We start from the raw sequence: 18,284 nt of genomic DNA on the forward strand, positions 1-18,284 counted from the left end.
TTTGGTTAGTCTATTATACAACCATTATTGTACAACAAACTAACTCCAGGACATAGTAGCTTAAAACAACATCCATTTTATCATATCTCATGAATCTACTTGTCACAATTTAGTTAGGACTCAGCTGAGCGCTAGCTCCGCTGCAATTGGCTTTAACTAGAGTCATTCAGTGATATTTGGATGGCTTGAATGGAGGGCCTAGGACTGCTTTACTCACAAGTCTGGTGCCTTGGAAGGGATGGCTGAAAGTTTGGACTCAGCTGGCCCTTTCTCTATTTCCAAACATCTATGGGACTTTCCATTTGGTCCCTCCAGCAGAGTAATCAAATATTTCATATTGCTGTTCACAACATTTCATAAAATATATTTTTTTTAAATTCTACTACATGTTTTGTTGCTGCTCCTGGCACCTCTATATTACAAGGAATAGCTGCTAATATGGTTGGCACTATCATGTATTTTGGGCAGCTGACCTGAAAAGGATCAAGGATGTCACAGGATGTCTCTTCTTTTCAGCATTAACCAGAAAAGTGCTAATATGGAGGCCTGTAATTGAAGAATATGGGCAGGAAATGTGGCTCATGGATGAGAGACACTTAGGCAGTTGGAAGAATTTGAAAGAATAGTTCAAAAAAGGAACTGGGAGAGTTTGACTCAAGCAGGATTCAGCAATCCCTTCATCCCTAAGGATTCACAGAACAACAGTATTCAGGGCACTGAGGAGAGGGGAGCCAGAGCCCTTGGGAAGACATGGTGCAGGGAGAAAGGTAAATAAGGAGGAGAATGTAATGGAGAAAGAAACAATAAAAAATATTGAGTGAAAAGAGAAAAATAATGATCCTATGGCAAATGTGATTGATGACCATCAACTTGAAACAAAGATAGTTGCACACAAAATTGCCCATTTGTGAACTAGTCCTTTGTGGGGGGTGGTGACTAGTACAGAAAACTGCCAAATGACTATGCACAAATCATGCCTGCAATTTTTTACTTTGGCATTTTATATTAATCAAAATAACAACTCATTCTATAACATCTATAACCTAACATCTATAACCAATGTTACCTGCATACCAAAATCCAACAAACATAAGAAAGAAATTTATAGGCCAATATTCCTAATTAATATAGATACAAAAATCCTTAATAAAATGCTAACAAACCAAACCAAGCAACATATAAAGTGGATTATACACCATGGCTAACTATGATTTATCTCTGAAATGCAAGATTGGCTTAACATATAAAGAGCAATCAATAAAATGCATGTGATCATCTCAGTAGGTAAAGAAAAAGGATTTGACAAAACCCATCACACTTTCATGATGAATGCACTTAACACACTAGAAATAGATAAAAAGGAACATTCTCAACCTAATGAAAGCCACACATTTAAAAAAAATGATTAACATCAATACTTAATGGTGAAAAACTGGAATCTTTACTCCTTAGATCAGGGATAAGATAAGGATGTTTGCTCTCACCAGTTCTAGTCAACATTGTTGTGAAGGCTCTAGCCAGAGCGATGAGATAATGAAAAGAAATAAAAGATACCTGGATTGAAAATGAAGAAGTAAAACTCTCTATTCTCAGATAACATGACCTTGTATATGGAAAATCTTAATCTATTCCAAAGTATCATTAGTATTAATAAAGGAGTTCAGCAAGCTTGTAGGATACAAGGTCAATATAGAAAAATCACTTGTATTTCTATACACTAACAATGAACAATCAAAATATAAAATTAAGAAAACAATTCCATTTATAATACTATAAAAAAACAATACAGAGACCTGGGTGGCTCGGTCATTTAAGCATTTGACTCTTGATTTTGGTTCAGGTCATGATCTCATGGGTTGTGGGATTGAGACCCACACTGGGCTCCATGATCAGTGGAGAGTCTACTTGAAGATTCTCTCCCTCTGCCCCTCCTCCACTCCCTCTCATAAATATATAAATCTTAAAAAAACAATACTTTGGAAGATATTTCACAAAAAAAGTGTAAGACTCATATACTGAAAACTACAAAATATCATTGAAAGAAATTAAAGTCGATCCAACTCAGTGGAATGTCATCTTGTGTTCTTGGATTAGAAAACTTAATATTGTGAAAGTAGCAATACTTTCCAAACTTATATACAGATTCAACACAATCTATCAAAATCCTAGCTTGCTTTTGTGCAGAAATTGACAAGTTGAACCTAAAATTTACATGGAAAAGCAAGAGATAGCCGAAACAGTCTTCATGACCTTGGGTTTGGCAATATAGTCTTAGATATGACACCAAAAGCACAAGAAACAAAAGCAAAATAAGCAAAATTGGATTTCATCAAGATGAAATAACTTAGTACTTCAAGGGATATAATTAAGAAAGTAATATATGACCCACAGAATGGGAAAAAAAAACTACTTGCAAATCATATATCTGAAAAGAGTCTAGTATCCAGAACACATTAAGAACTCTTTCAACTCAACAACAATAACAAAAAAGGCAAATAACCCAGTTAAAAAAAAGACAAAGAATTTGAACATATATTTCTCCAAGGAAGATATAGGAAGGATATGTCCAATAAGTAAATGAAAAGAAGTTCAACATCATCAGTTATCAGAGAAATGCAAGTTAAAATCACATTGAGAGGCCACTTCATACCCATGGGGATGGCTATAATTTTAAAAAATGAAAAATAAGTATTGGTGAAGATGTTGCGAAATTGGAACCCTTGCACATTGCTGGTTGAAATTTAATATGATGCAGTCACATTGGAAGACAGCCTGGCAGTTCCTCAAAAGACTTAAACATAGATTCACACTTGACCTAGCAATCCTGCTTCTAGAAATCCACCCAAGAAAAATGAAAATATATGTCCATCCAAGAATGTGTACACAAATATTCATAGCAGTATTATTCATAATAGCCTGAAAGTAGAAAAACCCAAGTATCCATCAACTAGTGAGCAGATAAACAAAATGTGTTATAGCCATACAATGGAATATTATTCAGCCATAAAAAGCAGAAGTATTGATACATGGTACAAATGGATGAACATTGAAAACAATATGCTAAGTAAAAGAAGCAGACCTAAAAACCACATATTATTTGATTCCATTTATATGAAATTTCTAGAATAGGCAAATCTATATTGGCAGTGGTTGCTGGGATGTAGGGGGGGAATGGGGAGTGACTGCTTATGGGTATTGGGTTTCCTTTGGAATATTCTGGGATTACATAGTAGTGATGATTGCACAATTTTGTGAATGTACTGAAAACCACTAATTGTAGCCTTTAAAGGGGCAGGTTTTATGGTATATGAATTGTGTATCAATAAAGCTATTATTTTAAAAAGGAGAATTATGTGTCTAAAAACCATGTAGGAGAAATGTGCTAAGTCTTCAATTTTATCTATCCTGATTGGCTGGATCAGTGGTCTGCTTCCTTCTTCTTCAGAACCTGCCCCCAAATATTTACTGATTCCTTCACCTATGTCAGAAGGTGCCAGAGAGCTATGGCTTGATCCAGCAACACTGGACATTCCAGGGTCCACATTTGTCACATCTTCTATATAGCCCTTCCCTCTTGTTATATTTGTATAGTGAACACCCCTTTCTCCAAAAATGGGTCATGTGAGACTCAAAAAAGTCTGAGGCAACAGAGAGAAAGGGAAGTATTGGAGCATAAGCTATAAGGAATAGTTGGCCTCATTGTTCCAAAATCCTCTCCTACAATTGAGAATAATCAATTGTATTTCTACTTCTACTCCCTTCTACTCCCTTCCATCACAGTAGGTTGGGAAAATATTTTGAAGACTTTCAGTTAGAGACTAATCTATTCCCAGTTCACATTAGTGAACTTAAGCCATTCTCAGTGAGGACTGGCAACCATAAGAGTCCAGAGGTACTTCTGTAGCCCATTCTAATACTTGACAGCTCTTGCCATTAACATACCAGTAACAATGTAACAATGCCAGTAACAATTCTCTATATTTAATTTACTTCATAATGCTTGGTGTAAACCAAATGACCTCTTGTTACATCCTTGGTAGAGAGTGAGAAGAGATACTATTGATTTATAGTTGGATAACAATGCCTGGGAAAGAAACAATAATAGGAACTAGGAGTTTTTCAGAGAATGACAAATCATCAGTCTGTAAGCATTTAAAATACCCCTGTAGATAGATTTTCCCCAAACTGGTCACAGGACTCTGGGTAAAAGTGCGTAAAGAATGTGGAGAGACATAATTTAAAAAGAGGAGTTTAAGTCCTTTGTGAGTTAGTGAGGCCAAATGAATCTGGCCAAGCCACCACTTCCCACAAGCCAACATAATGACAGAGACTCAGATAAACACCACTAGCCAGCAGAGTCCCCTCCAAGAAGTAAAGCACTTTGAAAACTAGATTCCCAAAAGAACCATCACTACCATCCTGCCCAGGCCACCTTACCTAACCGAAATTGATTGGAGACATTCCCACATGTTTGCATTATCTCTGGGCTATTCCATCCTAAGGGGTATAATGCACAGCCTGAGCTTATCAGCAGCCCTGGAAAGAAAAGCATACAAATAGGTAGAAAAATATAACATATTTTCTGTCACCCAAAATTTCTCTCTGGATTAGCTTGGCTCAACTTCTGCCTCTTCTGTTCAGAGTTTACCTTTCCCCTTTAACCCTAAATGTCTATGACACTACCAACTCAACAGAATTTCTTTGCCACGCCATAAGCAGTGAGTTGAAGTAGATAGTAGAGGGAACAACTTATAAAGGAAGGGCAGTGTTGGGAATTGAGACAGGCCAGTGTACTTTTTACAGCCCAAATGTTTTTGACAATAACTTATAAGACTAAGTTGGCCTTCCCAGTCCGACTCCTCTTCTATCTTGGTCTGATTTTCAAAGAATAACAATGTAGAGACTGCTACTCTTTCCTAAAATTCAGCTTTTTCTAAGAGTCAAATAGGTCCCTGTTAGTTGAAGGTAGGTCATGTTTCTTTCACTTGGAATCACTTCTATCTCAGCTGCCAGACTGAGATCTAGAGAAAGCATACACATTGGGTAGGCTTCTCCTGGTGAGGAAGGCACCACACTCCCTCTTCCAGAAATACTTTCTTATTCTGAGAAATCATTCCAGCTTTATGCTAAGCATTTCTCCTTTATTTGGATTCTAATGTTTTTCACTGCACCCCTTGTCTTCATGTCCATTTTGTTTAGGTTATTTGGTCACTAGAGAGAAACTGTGGGATCTTGGTGATAACCTTACTCTTCCAACAAAAGGTACATCTGGTTCTGCTTGCTGACACTGCCTTCCAAGGGCAAGTGCCTCATCCCCAGCTCTTGCTTACTGCCTAGGTTTACCTTTTATAACCTACAACCCGCCCCCCCCAACCCTGCCGCATGCCTTTGGTGACAGTGGGTTGGGCTAAGCATTGACACTGGACACAAAAATGACAAAATTCATTGGCTGGCCAGTGAAAGCTGATATCATAACCTGGCATGAAGAGAAGAGTTGGGCCAGATTCTTCTTTCTGGAAATTTTAATCAAGAAACAGAGATGCTGAGCTAGTTAGCAGATAGAATAGAAGTTAGAGGAAAAACACCAAGAGGTAGAATCAAGTCTGTGTCAAGCTGAAGCCAAGTTCAATTCAAAGTTATGGACAGATGTCAATTCTGGGGAAGCTGAGTGAACTGATTGCTAGAGAAAGAGGATACAGTGGCATGAAGCAGATACACCGTGATGAAAAACTCCATACTCCCCATGAAAGAGCTACAGAAAATCCAGTCCTTCCCAATGGCTTTCCAGTTCCACTTTCCTTGTGTTATAATAAACTCCTTTTAAGTGAAAGAACTCAAGTGAGTCTCTCCTACTAGCAACAAAGTGAGCCTAATAACAAGAACACTATACTCGGGTGCTATACCAAAGTTTATGGGAAAGTGATATGCCACGAATATAAATGCAGAAACTAGCACATAACACAGAACCTCCACAGAGCAAGTGCTTGATCAATGATGAATGAACGGCATATTTAGAGGTTTCAGAGCTCCAGGGCTTAGCTGGACAGTGAAAGGCAGAATATTCCAGAGACTGCTGGCATCCCCTCCACCTCTCTTTCCCCACTGAGGAAGATTCCATATACACTCTAAGAAGCTAATAAGCCCACTTTGTCTTAAGATGAATCCTTTCGGAAGAAGATCACAAAGTATTCTAAGCTTGTCTGCAACATGGCAACCAGCTTTTCTCACTATTCCATGAGTCCAGAGAAAAAGATGAGGGCCTTAAGAAATAGCAAGAAAGGTTTATCTAGGGGTGCCTGTGTGGCTCAGTCAGTTAAGTGTCTGCCTTTAGCTCAGGTCATGTTCCCAGGGTCCTGGGATTGAGCCCTGCATCTCAACAGGAAGCCTGCTTCTCTCTCTCCCTCTGCCCCTCCCCCTGCTTGTGCTCTCTTCCTTGTTCTCTCAAATAAATAAATAAAAATGTTTTTTTTTTTTAAAGAAAGGTTTAAATAGGATAACAGTGATAACTTTCTGACAGTGAGAGAGGGTTTAGAAACTAAAAGAATGACCAATTAAGGCTAGAAATTCCCTTCAGTGGAATGCTTAAAATTAGAAGGCATTCTTATCTGTCTCATAGTCTTAAAGGAAATGAAACTGGTCACTCAAAGACTTTTCTAGGCTCTGGAATTTATCCATTGACAATGGAACAACACTCCTATTTGTTTAGGGCTTCCTTTGTTTGCTTGTTTGTACCACAGATAAACTGAAATCCTGAGAGATGAGGAGGTATGAGCCAGAATATGGAACCCAGAGTATGCACAGTGGGTTAAGGACAAAATTGGAAATGAAGTCTAAGCCTTTTCCTGCTTCTAGTATATATATCCTTTGAGGGAAGAGTTACTAAAAAGTGAGCTTTTCCACACAAACTAGGAAGAAAAGAACATAAGTTCATAAAAGAACAGCAGTTCTGCTTTCCAACCTCCACATTCAGAACCCTGGGACTGGCATGAACTCTGATTTCTCAAGCAGGTATTCCTGCTGGCCAAGTGTCTGTCTCAACATGACAAGGGGAACCTTCTACTTTCCTCAGCCCTCTCTTGTTCCTCAGACCTTACCATGTTGAGGAGCTCAGGTCAGCAATTACCTCCTCCAGGAAGCCTTTCTCACTAGCCCCAAGGTCCCACCTCCAGTCTAAGTTACATATTCCTTCTTTTTGTTCCCACAGCACCCTGTGCTTAATCCTGTGATTAAAATATCCTGAGATATATATGCTTCACAACTGAGTGAGGTCTGCTTCCCTTACTAACGTGTGTGTTCTTGGAAGGGAGGAACACTTGGCACCTGGTATGTAATAGGTGTCCAATAAATGCATCTCTTTCAGAGTATGTTATGTGTACCTGACAGACAGCTTCCTTTGCCCATGCTACCCAAGGGGGGAAGCCTTCTGAAGGTATCTTCATAGCAGGGATGGGAGATCATCCTAGACACCAGATACAGACATAGAATCTTAGAGAGAGAAAGGCCTCTGGAGTTTACCTACTCCAATTTGTCCCCATTACAGATGTGGATATTGAGACCAGAGAGGGAAAGAGATTTACCTATGGTCACATTGCCAGTTACTGACAACAGTTTTTCCCACTAATCAGAGTGATCATCAACCCTTACAAGCTCTGCTGTTCTGGAGATGGGTATGCAGAAATGACCACTTTTTGACAACAATATCTCTAGCAAGCACTAGGAATCTTATAGGTGTTCCATCCAGAGAGACAACACAACACAATGACTTCAGAGAACAATATCGTATTCTATACTTGAAAGTCATTAAAAGAATAGATCTTTAATGTTCTCACCACACACACAAAAAAAACCATAATGATGTGAGGTGATGGATGTGTCATCTAACCTTATTATGGTCATCATTTCACAATATATATGTGTATCCAATCATCCCATTGTACACCTTAAACTTACAGGGTGTTGTATGTCAATTATATTTTAATAAGATGGAAAAAAAGAGAGAATGGGTTCTGTAGTCAGTCTAGATTTAAGTTCAAATTCCAACTCTGTGACCTAGGGTCTATATGTGACTTTTGGCAAGTCACTTAATCTCTCTGTGCCTCATTTATCTTGACTTTAAAATGAGAATATAGTACTCCATCTTATAGGGCTGTTTCAAGAAATAATACTTAGAAAGTGCTTAGCATATAGAAAGTGTTCGACAAAAAAATTATTTTCATTAAACAGCAGCCTCTCCCTATGACTCCTCTCTCACTTTCCACCTATTTTCTCCATGCTAATTTCTTCCTCACCTCTTTGTCCTCATAAAAAATACAGCTGAAAAGTCAAATGCTCAACAAGGCTCCATTCAAAAGCTTCCTGGCTGGAGTTGTTATCTTGCAATCTTTTGCAGGCATCAAGCCAGAGACTAGAAATCTTGGCCAGGCATGTGTTCTGCCCCAGTGCGTGTGGCCCCAAGCTCTACCCAACCAGTCTTCCTACTCTTCCCATTCCCTATCCTCCTTCCTGCCTTTTAGATAGATGAGTGCAGTAGGTTGTACACACGCTTCATGGGGACGTTTGACTTGTAACTGATAGCTGATTCCATCACATTTGCTCATAGCTGGAGAAAGATGTGTCCTGGGAGACACATTTTAAAAATGAACTCACAAGGTAATTTATCCTCAGTTATGTTTGTTTCCAAAAGTTCTCATCAATTTGGGATTCTGAAGATGAGCTTCAAATAGAAATGCAGAAGTCATTTGCCAGTGCCAGGCCTTGCTATCTTCTGGAAGAATGGGGCTTATTAAAAAATGTTGATTCTTGGGCCTCAGCCATAGATATTTGATTCAGTAACTGTAGCCTAGGAATATGCATTTCAAAAGCACCTAGTGATGCTGATGCATCTGGTTCTGGTACCAACACTTAAACACCACTAAAAATATGAAGAACAAGCAGCTCTGATGGCAGAGAAAACTAGTTTAAATACCAGCCCTGCCACATATGACCTGTAGCCCTGACTCCAACTTCTCTAGGTGCTGTTGCTAACTCCTGGACTTATTACCTCTCCAACCACGTATGTCCCCTTGTTCAGCTAGGTACTTTCTTATTCTCATCTGCCTCTAGAAAGGGTATGTTATTATCCTTATTTCCCTACTATACAGTGACCAGTTGGGCTGCCATCTTGCTTCCCTTCCTCAAGTTTTTTTTCTACAAGAATCCCCTATTGCAAAATGTACCAAATGTCCTCCCCAAACATGGTTGCTATGGCTAGAATTCACTTCTCTGACCAAGCAGAGGACTGGAGTTAAACACTTTACTCTGTTTCGCCTCAAACCTTCAGACTCACCTTCTTGGATGAACTTGGAACCCTCCTTGAAGCTACTTCTCAGCTACAGCCAACCTTCCCCTGATAAACTCCTCCTAACTGCACATTCTCCATTAGGTAGATGCCAACCTTCCCCTGATGCCAGAATTACTACTTCGCTACATCCCAACAGTTGTATAAACTCCTCCTAACTGCACATTCACCATTAGGTAGATGGCAAATCTTTGTCTCTGGGCAGAGAAAGCCCTCTCCCTGGGTGCTATCGACCCCCTTCACTCCCCCTCCGCAGCCATTCATTAGTACAAATATTGAGTGTGCAATCATTTTGTTATACTCTCCACCAAATATCTGTCTAAATATGGTTATTAGGTAGTCTGAATTTACTACTTGAGCAGAAGTCTAGTATGGGTTAATTTGTTATTAATTTGCTCAATTTGTTGCTCTTAGAGCACTTCAACTCAAACACAGTAGAAAATTTTTAAGTCTGCCCTCCAGCTATAATCTCAGCTTTTCCTGCCCAGGGAGCTCCCCAATCACTCTCCCATTCATTGGACCCCATATTCTCTCGGAGTTACAAGACAATTTTCTTCTGTGAGAGATATTTGAAGTAGATCAGGGAAGTCTTCACACAGAGGCTGCATTTGACATGAACTTTGAGAAATAGGCAGATTTTTACAGACAGAGATGGAAGAAAAGGGAATTCTAGAAAAAAGCAACACTATGAATAAAACTGAGCAGAGGCCCTCAAATTTTAGCGTGTACCGGAATCATGCTGGAGAATGATAAATAACAAATCAAAGACAGTAGTTACCTTTGCTGTAGGAACAAGGGACTGTGATCAGGATATGAAGGCGACTATAACTGTATTGGTAATATTCTATTTCTTAAGCTGAGTGGTACATACCTCTGAACTATTTTATACTATATTTTAAAAAATAAATCAGTCTGAAAGGCTGTGTAAAATACAAAGTGGAAGGCATCAGTTCTGATTCAGTAGGCTTAGAATGGCACTAACAAGCACCCAGGTAATTCTTACACAGGTGTTTCATGGACCACTCTGAAAAACATTGGGATAGCATTTCATCTTCAAGGGGGAAAGGAAAAATCAATAGTACCCGTGAATAAAGCTCAGGGCTGAGATTCAGGAGCCCTGACCCATATTCTCTGCTCTGTTCCAATTTGCTACACAAATATTTGCTACTTAATTCTTTAAATACTATTTTCCCAAACAGAAAGCCATTTTTATCCTTGTTTAGCATGGTAAGGATAAATGAAATGATGCCAGTGAAACTTTGAAGGATTGTCCTGGAAATGCATGGTTTCCAGAGAAGATAATGGTTTTTAGAAAAATAGTTCCCTTTCCTTGATTCAGGTCCTCAGTGATCTGTCTCCAGTGGCAATTTTCATTGAGCTTGAAGCATATAGCATTAGGACTGTGCATGGAAAAAAAACACTGGTGCCTGTCTGGGTATGTTGAATTCTATCTCCTTAAAGGAAAAAAAATGTCCAGGGTGATGGTTCTCACTTAAGTTGAAGAAAGGGAACACAGCGTACACATCAGAGTCACTGGGGAGATTTTTCAAAACACCAGACTTCCACCTGTTCCTATGTATATCAGAATGGGAAAGAGGATGGGAGAGATGGGGAGTCCACATTTTTTAAGCACTCCAGGTGATCCTGATACATTCCATGCTCTAGAAAGTTTCCTGGCCTCCCTCAAGTAACTCAATCCAAGATCTTACACTTTTTCCTGCCAAGAAGTTCCTTATATTTACTTCTCAACTATTTCTTCTTTGTTTAGCTCTTACCGAAGATAGAGAACAATTCACAAGCAGCTTGCATATGTATACACAGGGGAATGTGAATAATGACCTTGTTCTCAGGGACTAGGGGCCAGCTGGTTGGAAACCTCAGCATCCCCAGGGTTGAAATAATCTCCTGGCCAGATGTTTCCTTCACCGGTTGGAGCAGGGCATGAAGGTCCCAGTGGAAGGCTCTCTGGACCCTAGGCTTGGCCAGCTGGATCAGCTGCAGGTGGAGCAAATGGGACCCAAGGGCCCCATCAGGTCACCTTGCTAAGTCTGACTCAGGCCAGCAGCTCTTTATTTCTTCCTGTCTCTCTCACTTCCCACCGTTCATCTCTGTGGGCAGCTGCCAAACTGGGGAACAAGCGTCAGGAGGGGGAGGAGGTTGTTCTTAATGGATACTCCATCTCTTCAGTGGTTTGGGGTCTGGCAGAGATAAACCAGACCTAAAACAAATTGGATCCACCCACTAATGTATTTCAGTTAATGCACTAGCTGCCGAGAAGCTGCCAGGCCTGGAGCAACAAAAATCAATCCCCCTCAGCTGAACAACAAGCTTAAACTTAACCCCCACAGTTCCTTCTCTTGTGTCTTTTATCCATGGTGCTAAACATGCTGTTCAGGTTTAGCTTCCGGACACTGGCAGAGTGTATCTCTAAGAGGTCAGATCCAAGGTCTTTGAAGACCCTCGGGTTATGATCATGTGCCAAGGGGCTCCTAGAAAATATCATACATCCAAGCAGTCTTCACCATTCCCTCACATCTGATATAAACGTGACAGGCACCAGTTTCTAAAAAGGTGGTAGGAATGACACTTATTTGGCTGGTGTTACAGATGGGGAAACTGTTAGAATTTAGCAACCTGCCCAATATCATTCACATATCCAGGGATAAACCTTGCACTACCATGCTTTGGGTTTTGACTCCTTCCAGACTACTGTCAAATGGCGTTTTATTCTTGAACTTTAAAATCCCTCCTCTAAGTGTAAATACTGTGGCCATGTTCCTATGAGCATGAGTCAATGGGGAATCATTCTATAAGGGGAAACATATGAGATGAAAAGGGTGCTGATGTTTTTATTTCCTCTGTATGACACCTATCACTCAGCCAAAGTACCTCCTCACTCAGTCTATGAGTGTCTAAAGCTCCATGACCTACCCATATATCTCCTCAAGAATTTCCTTTGATTTTCCCGACCTAGGAAGTGGGACAAACTAAAATGTATCATGTGGAGAATGGCAAGGGTTTCATAAATGTCTCAGTCAAGCCCAAGCAAGCTGGGAACAGAAGCCACTGTTAATTGTTGGAGTCTGATGGAAGCTGTTGCTACTGGCCTTCTGATTTCTACCAGTTAGTCCCTCCTCACTCTCTGCTGGCAACTCTTAGAAATTCAAATGAAGCTAAGTTGCCACTCTCAAATCAGAAAAGGGCTCAGGGTGATAGACTGCTAATGGCTACCAGACAGGGCTAGCCATAGATAGATATAGGCCAAATAAGCAGTCACTACAGTCTGTCTGGTACCTAGCATTTCACTTTTAGAGCTGTATTTCTTTGGTGCGGATCATACATCAAACTTGTTAGTAATTAGCACTTGTGTCTACATGTTTATCAGATCACTGTCCTCTGAGATAACTACCAGAGGTCAAGGCTTTTAGAAACCAAGCATATTTAGAGTACACATTGTTATCCCTGGAAAGTGGACCTGGATAATATCATTAAATGGGCACTATTCAGGCAGAAGAAGGTGATGAAATGGAGGGCTAACAAACCAGATATCAACTTTGCTGCCAGTCAATTTTGCTACGAATAAAATCTTGGTGTAGATGGCAGTTTAGGGAGTCCTAGGCTGGGTGTTTCAAAGGAGTTCCCATTCATAGCCTTTGGGTTGGGTAAAAGGGGAGGCGCTGAGAGTGGATTTCTCCATAAAGAAACACTTCCCACCCCTACGCCCACTGCAAAGCTCCACAACCTACCCAACCCCCACAACAGTCTTACCTCCCACGAACTGTGCTGCTCCCATGCAACGTCCCATCATTCTGGAGATGAGCTCCTCCATGCAGCAGCCCAGGACAGCAGCCAGTGCCACGAGGAGCAGCAGAGCACAGCCGGCACCTGTCACCACTGTGCACATCTGCCAGGCTAGGCTTGGGATGGCACTGAAGCTGGCATAGCGCCCACACTCTTCCACCATGATCAGACTGTGCCCCTCTCCCCGCACAGGGTAGTTGCACCTCCGGAATGTGCTGAATGACACTGGCTTCCCCAGCTGGGATCCAAAGAGCCAGTAAGGCAGGAAGTAACTGGTAGAACTGGCCACAGCAGTAACAAGGGACAGGAAGGCCCAGAGGGTCCCCACCAGTGTCAGGCTGCTCCTCATGGTCCCAGGTTTCTCTGCAGGGATGGGGAGATGAGTTGGGTCATAGCACCAAATGCAGAAAGTTAGCATGTAGGCTCCATTGGCCTATTTTTCATCTGGCTAACCAGTCCTAGGGCTTGTTTATGGACAACTTGGTCTTTGCCTTTGGATAAGATCATTCTTTCAAGGCCCATATAGGTCCTTCTGGGATTCTGCTTTCCAGTACTTTTCCCATCTTCCCTTCCTCCCACCTGATTCAGAGTTCTAGGGTCTCTAGATAGAAGAACCATAGAAGTGAATTAGTGACTCTTCGGCCAACTCAAATGCAGCCTAATTAGTCAGCTTTCAACTAACTCTTGACATCTATCTAGCATGAAATGAGTTGTAGGAGCTGAAACTGGAATGAAACCAAGGCAGCCCAGAGAATCATCAGCTTCCAGTGGAATGGCCTTGCTGTCCTGGGAACCTGGAAGAAGATGATATCTCAAAGGGGTCAGAAACCAAGTTGTTTTCAGAGAATAAAGGAAGAAGGAAGGAAGAAGAAGGAAGACAACTTACGGGTCGGCCCCTCCTACAAGACAGAAGAGGGAAGGAGAGCTCACTATGGAGTTACAGGATGTGTCCATGGGACCTATGTAGGATATCCAGTAGTGCATCAGTATGAACTGTACACAGGGTTGTAATGTTTAGAATAAAACAAAGGGTGTCTGTCTCACACCCCATGGTTGTCACTGAGTGAGCACTGTTCAGTCACTTTTTCCCCAAAAACAATATGGGATGCAACTTTCCAAGCAGTGAGGGTTGTTTAACTCTAGATGGGCTACTAAGAAAACCTGCCTCATCCTTTACTCAGTATAGTCAGGAAAGCTTCTCCTCTCTCTGAAATGGATCAAGTACCCCCTGCCTGGCAGTAGGAACATACATATGTAACTGTAAGGACCTTTCAAGGTGCCTTCTGGAACAAGTAATCTCAGATTCAAGATGCTGAGTTTTTTCAGATCTAATCTCAGCCCAGCTCACAAATGGCTTTCACAGACCCCTCTGTTGAAAATCAACCACTTCCCTCCCAACTACATTAATCTGCCATTGCTTTCTGGCCTCAATTAGGGCAGAGACCACACTGTAGCTTGATGACAGCACCGTGAATGTCTCCAGCAGGCAGATGGTGGAGTATATTTCAGAAACTTCTCCATGATTCATCACTGTTGCTTAAAGCTACAGGTGGTGGGAGAAAGGTTCAGCAGTGGGGACACAAGGTAAGGGGAATACAGGCACTAGGTGTATGGGGCTACCATACTGCCAGTTTAGGACGTTGTCAGGAACAAGCAGCAGTTATACTCAGGGTCTTGGGGACTATACCCAGCTGTGGACATTTTCACAAACACCATTAAACAACACCTGGCACAGAGTAGACACTCCAACTCATGTTTGTCTAATGAAACCCATTTCATAGAAGCAGCCAGTTTCCAGGCTGGCAAGGACTGTAATGAATCACCTAATTCAACCTTCTTGTTTTACATATGGGGCACATGGCCCAGTAAAGGGGGAAATCATTTCCCCCAAGTCATAGAATAAGTCAGCAAGCAGCAAAACCAGAATAAGAAATCCGATCTGCAGATTCCTGGGTGAGTACTTACCTACTACATAGTACTAACACCCCTCCCCCAACACTTTGCAGACTGGAATCCAAAGAGGAAGTGATTTACCCAAGGGTAAAGGGCTAGTGAGGTACACTGGCCAGACTGGAGCCCAGTTATTTGATTCTTAGCATAATGCTCTGTTTTCAGTCTACCACAATTCCCCTCCTGAAACATATGTATTGTGTGCTATGTGTTTTGTGCAGGAAGAGAGAAGGGATCATAAATTGCAGGTGCTTACTTTGGAATGCCAGGGCCTGGGAAGAAAGTGCCCTGAGCTGGGCCCCTGGGAATGAGGTTTTGTACCCAAGGCGGGCAGGGTGAGAAGAAGATGTGATGAGGGATTGAAAGCCAATGGGAGAAGTGGAACTAGTTTTAAGTAATTGCTGTTAGAAAACAGGTACACTTGGCCACAATGAGATAATGCTTATGCTTTTTATTTTAGAGTTTGTAATATTATGAGAAATGCAAGCGGCCCTCTGTTATGGTCTCACTTCCCAGTGAAGAAGCCCAGGCAGGAGGATGAGAGGAAACCAGCCGACAAACGCTTAGGGCTGCATCATCATATTCCCTTCCAAAGGTCATTATTTCATGAACTCTGCACAACAACCTTCTCTGTTTGGTAAAAAATAAAATAAATTAAAAAGTCACCTCCAATTTACAAATGAGCAACAGTGAGGGTCAGAAAGCTAAGTGACTTGCCCAAGGTTGCACAGTAATTTACTGGAACAGCCATTACTTCCCACTTCTCATTCACCCACCACCTTTCCCCCATGTTCTCCTTTATCACCCCAATAGTATTACTAGTTAATACTATTGTAATAATTACTAGTATTTGTAATAATTACTAGTAATATTGTAATACTACAATGTAATATTATTACAATGTAATATTATTGTATAATAATATTACAATGTTATATTATTGTAATATTGTAATAATTAACAGTATTATTACAGTTAAAAGTCTCTGTGGTTTCCCAGCCAGAACTTGAAAAAAATGTTTAAGAATGGGGAAAGAATTAGAAATGCAAACTGGGAAGGTAGGAGGAAGGCTGCTTTCTCTAAGCAGTGTGTAAACCAGTAGAATGAGAGCATTAGCTGTTTCAAGCTCAGCAACTCTAGTCAGAACCAACCCCATATGTTGCCCATAAACGTCATCACTTTGAGATCAAAAGTCTCGGTATGACAACCAGTAGAAGGGCAGATAATTTAAGGTGGAGAAAGAAACTGTATCATCGAGTGGTACCTAGGCTACACTAGAAATAAAAGGTGGGGGTCTGACATTAGATTATCATCATCTGGGGGCACCAGGATGGCTCGGCCGCCTAAGTGTCTGACTCTTGATTTTGGCTCAGGTCATGATCTCAGGATTGTGAGATCAAGCCCTGTACCCAGCTCCATGCTCAGTGCAGAGTCTGCTGGAGGTTCTCTCTCTCTTCCCACCCCCGCCCTTCCCCCACTCATGTGTGCACATGCGCACAGGCAGGTTCTTTCTCTCACAAATAAGTAAATAAATAAAATCTTTATTTTGAGAGAGAGGACAGTGTGCAGGCATGGCGAGGAGAGGGTGACCATATCTCTTCAGAGATAATGGTCATCATTCTAACACAGAAGAAAAGGGAGAGAGAGAGAACCTCAAGGAGACTACACACTGAGTGTGGAGCTGGATGCAGAGCTTGATCCCACGTCATGGAGATCATGACCTGAGCTGAAACCAGAAGTTAGATGCTTAACCAACTGAGCCATCCGGATGCTCCAATAAAAAAAATCTTTTATTATTTTTTAAATTGTTTAAAAAAAATTATCATAATCTGTAACAAATAAGGATGTTTAAAAAAAACTACAATACTACCAACCACTGTCACTATAATTTTATTTTTAAAATGGAATTTTGAAGCCAAGTTGTAGGAAGGCAGAATCACAAAATCCAGTTTAAATTACATATGCTAAGCTTTAGAGAAACTCATCAGCTTTCAGAATTTAAATACTTTTAATTTCAGGAAAGACCCATTGTCCTTATTTCACTGAGGACTAGGACAACCAATCATGCCAGTTCTCCTGGAACTGAGGGATTTCCTGGGATGTGGGACTTACAGTGACAAAACTAGGAAAGTTAGTCACCCTCTTTAGGACTAAAGGTGTGGTGAGCCAGCACTGTCCATGGACAACAAGCTGAGAATCACTGCCACAGATAATTCTCTAATGTTCTCTTCCCAGCACTCAAACAATATGAAGTTAAAAGTGACCATGGAATTAAACAATGGAGAGATGAAGCCTATGTATTCTGAATGTAAACCTCTCTGAATCATAGATGTTACCTCATGCAGTCAAGGAAGAGAACACAGAGATCCAATTGCTCAATGTTTTCTGAGCATAGAATAAACCCCAACCCAGCTTCACCTGTGGCTGTTCAGGGAGGCATTGGGCCATGTGGAGTCTATGCAAGCACACTGCTACGTGTTCACATGTGCCAGACAAGGAGGTGCATTCAGGAAAACACTTTTAGTTCCTGTGTGGCTTGCAGTGGATGTCCACCCATGACACTCTTCCAAAGCAATCCAAGTTCAATCCCAGGAACTAGCCAAGTCTCTTTGCACTCACATAAATAAAAATCATGCACAGTGCTATACTTCATTCTATCTTTATTCTTCCTGTATATGTCATGTATGCAATGGCTGTGTTTCCCTGTCCTGGAATTCTAACCACACAGCTACACTGGAGTTCAGAAAACAAGAACTGGTTCTCCTGCTAATTTGTCCAGTAACAAGACATTGATAGGATTCTTATTGACCCTCTCTCTTTAGATGTCACTTGGTCCCTCATCTCTTCGTTTCTTCATCTCCTAAATGGGTCATGTGCCTGTTTCTGAGAGTAGTTGTATAAAATGCAGTGAGTGTGGCCAGAAATTTGTGACAACCAGGGTGGAAGCATGAAGTGCGTTCTGTATTTACTGTCCATACTGAAGGCTAATGCTCACTAATCTTTAGAGAGATGATCATCATTCTAATGCAGACTCATGGGTAGGAATCACTTCAACCTTTTGAGGCAGGAAAACCACCTAAGCCATACATGTCAAATGGTTATCTATATTGCCTTTAAAGAACTGCAGAGAAGGGAACTCTGATTTTTCTCAGTATGTTAACAACTCTCACTGTTAATAAATCATTCATTTTGTCTC

At 41.0% G+C, this 18,284-nt stretch overlaps 1 protein-coding gene across 1 annotated transcript in view; it reads right to left on the reverse strand.

Annotated features, from left to right (window-relative positions):
• Positions 1-13,502, reverse strand: part of LHFPL1 (LHFPL tetraspan subfamily member 1) — a 37,496-nt gene extending 23,994 nt beyond the window's left edge. The window contains exons 1-2 of the mRNA XM_032837078.1: positions 13,106-13,502; positions 4,438-4,536 (exon numbers count right to left, since the gene is read on the reverse strand). Of these exons, the coding sequence (XP_032692969.1) occupies positions 4,438-4,536; positions 13,106-13,487 (481 nt within the window). The 5' untranslated portion in view covers positions 13,488-13,502. The remainder of the gene's footprint in view (positions 1-4,437; positions 4,537-13,105) is intronic.
• Between the last annotated feature and the right edge of the window lie 4,782 nt (positions 13,503-18,284).

The sequence above is a fragment of the Lontra canadensis genome, unplaced genomic scaffold (genome assembly GCF_010015895.1).
Source record: "Lontra canadensis isolate GAN:19392208 unplaced genomic scaffold, GSC_riverotter_1.0 scaffold96, whole genome shotgun sequence".
In the NCBI taxonomy this organism is placed as follows: Eukaryota; Metazoa; Chordata; class Mammalia; order Carnivora; family Mustelidae; genus Lontra; species Lontra canadensis.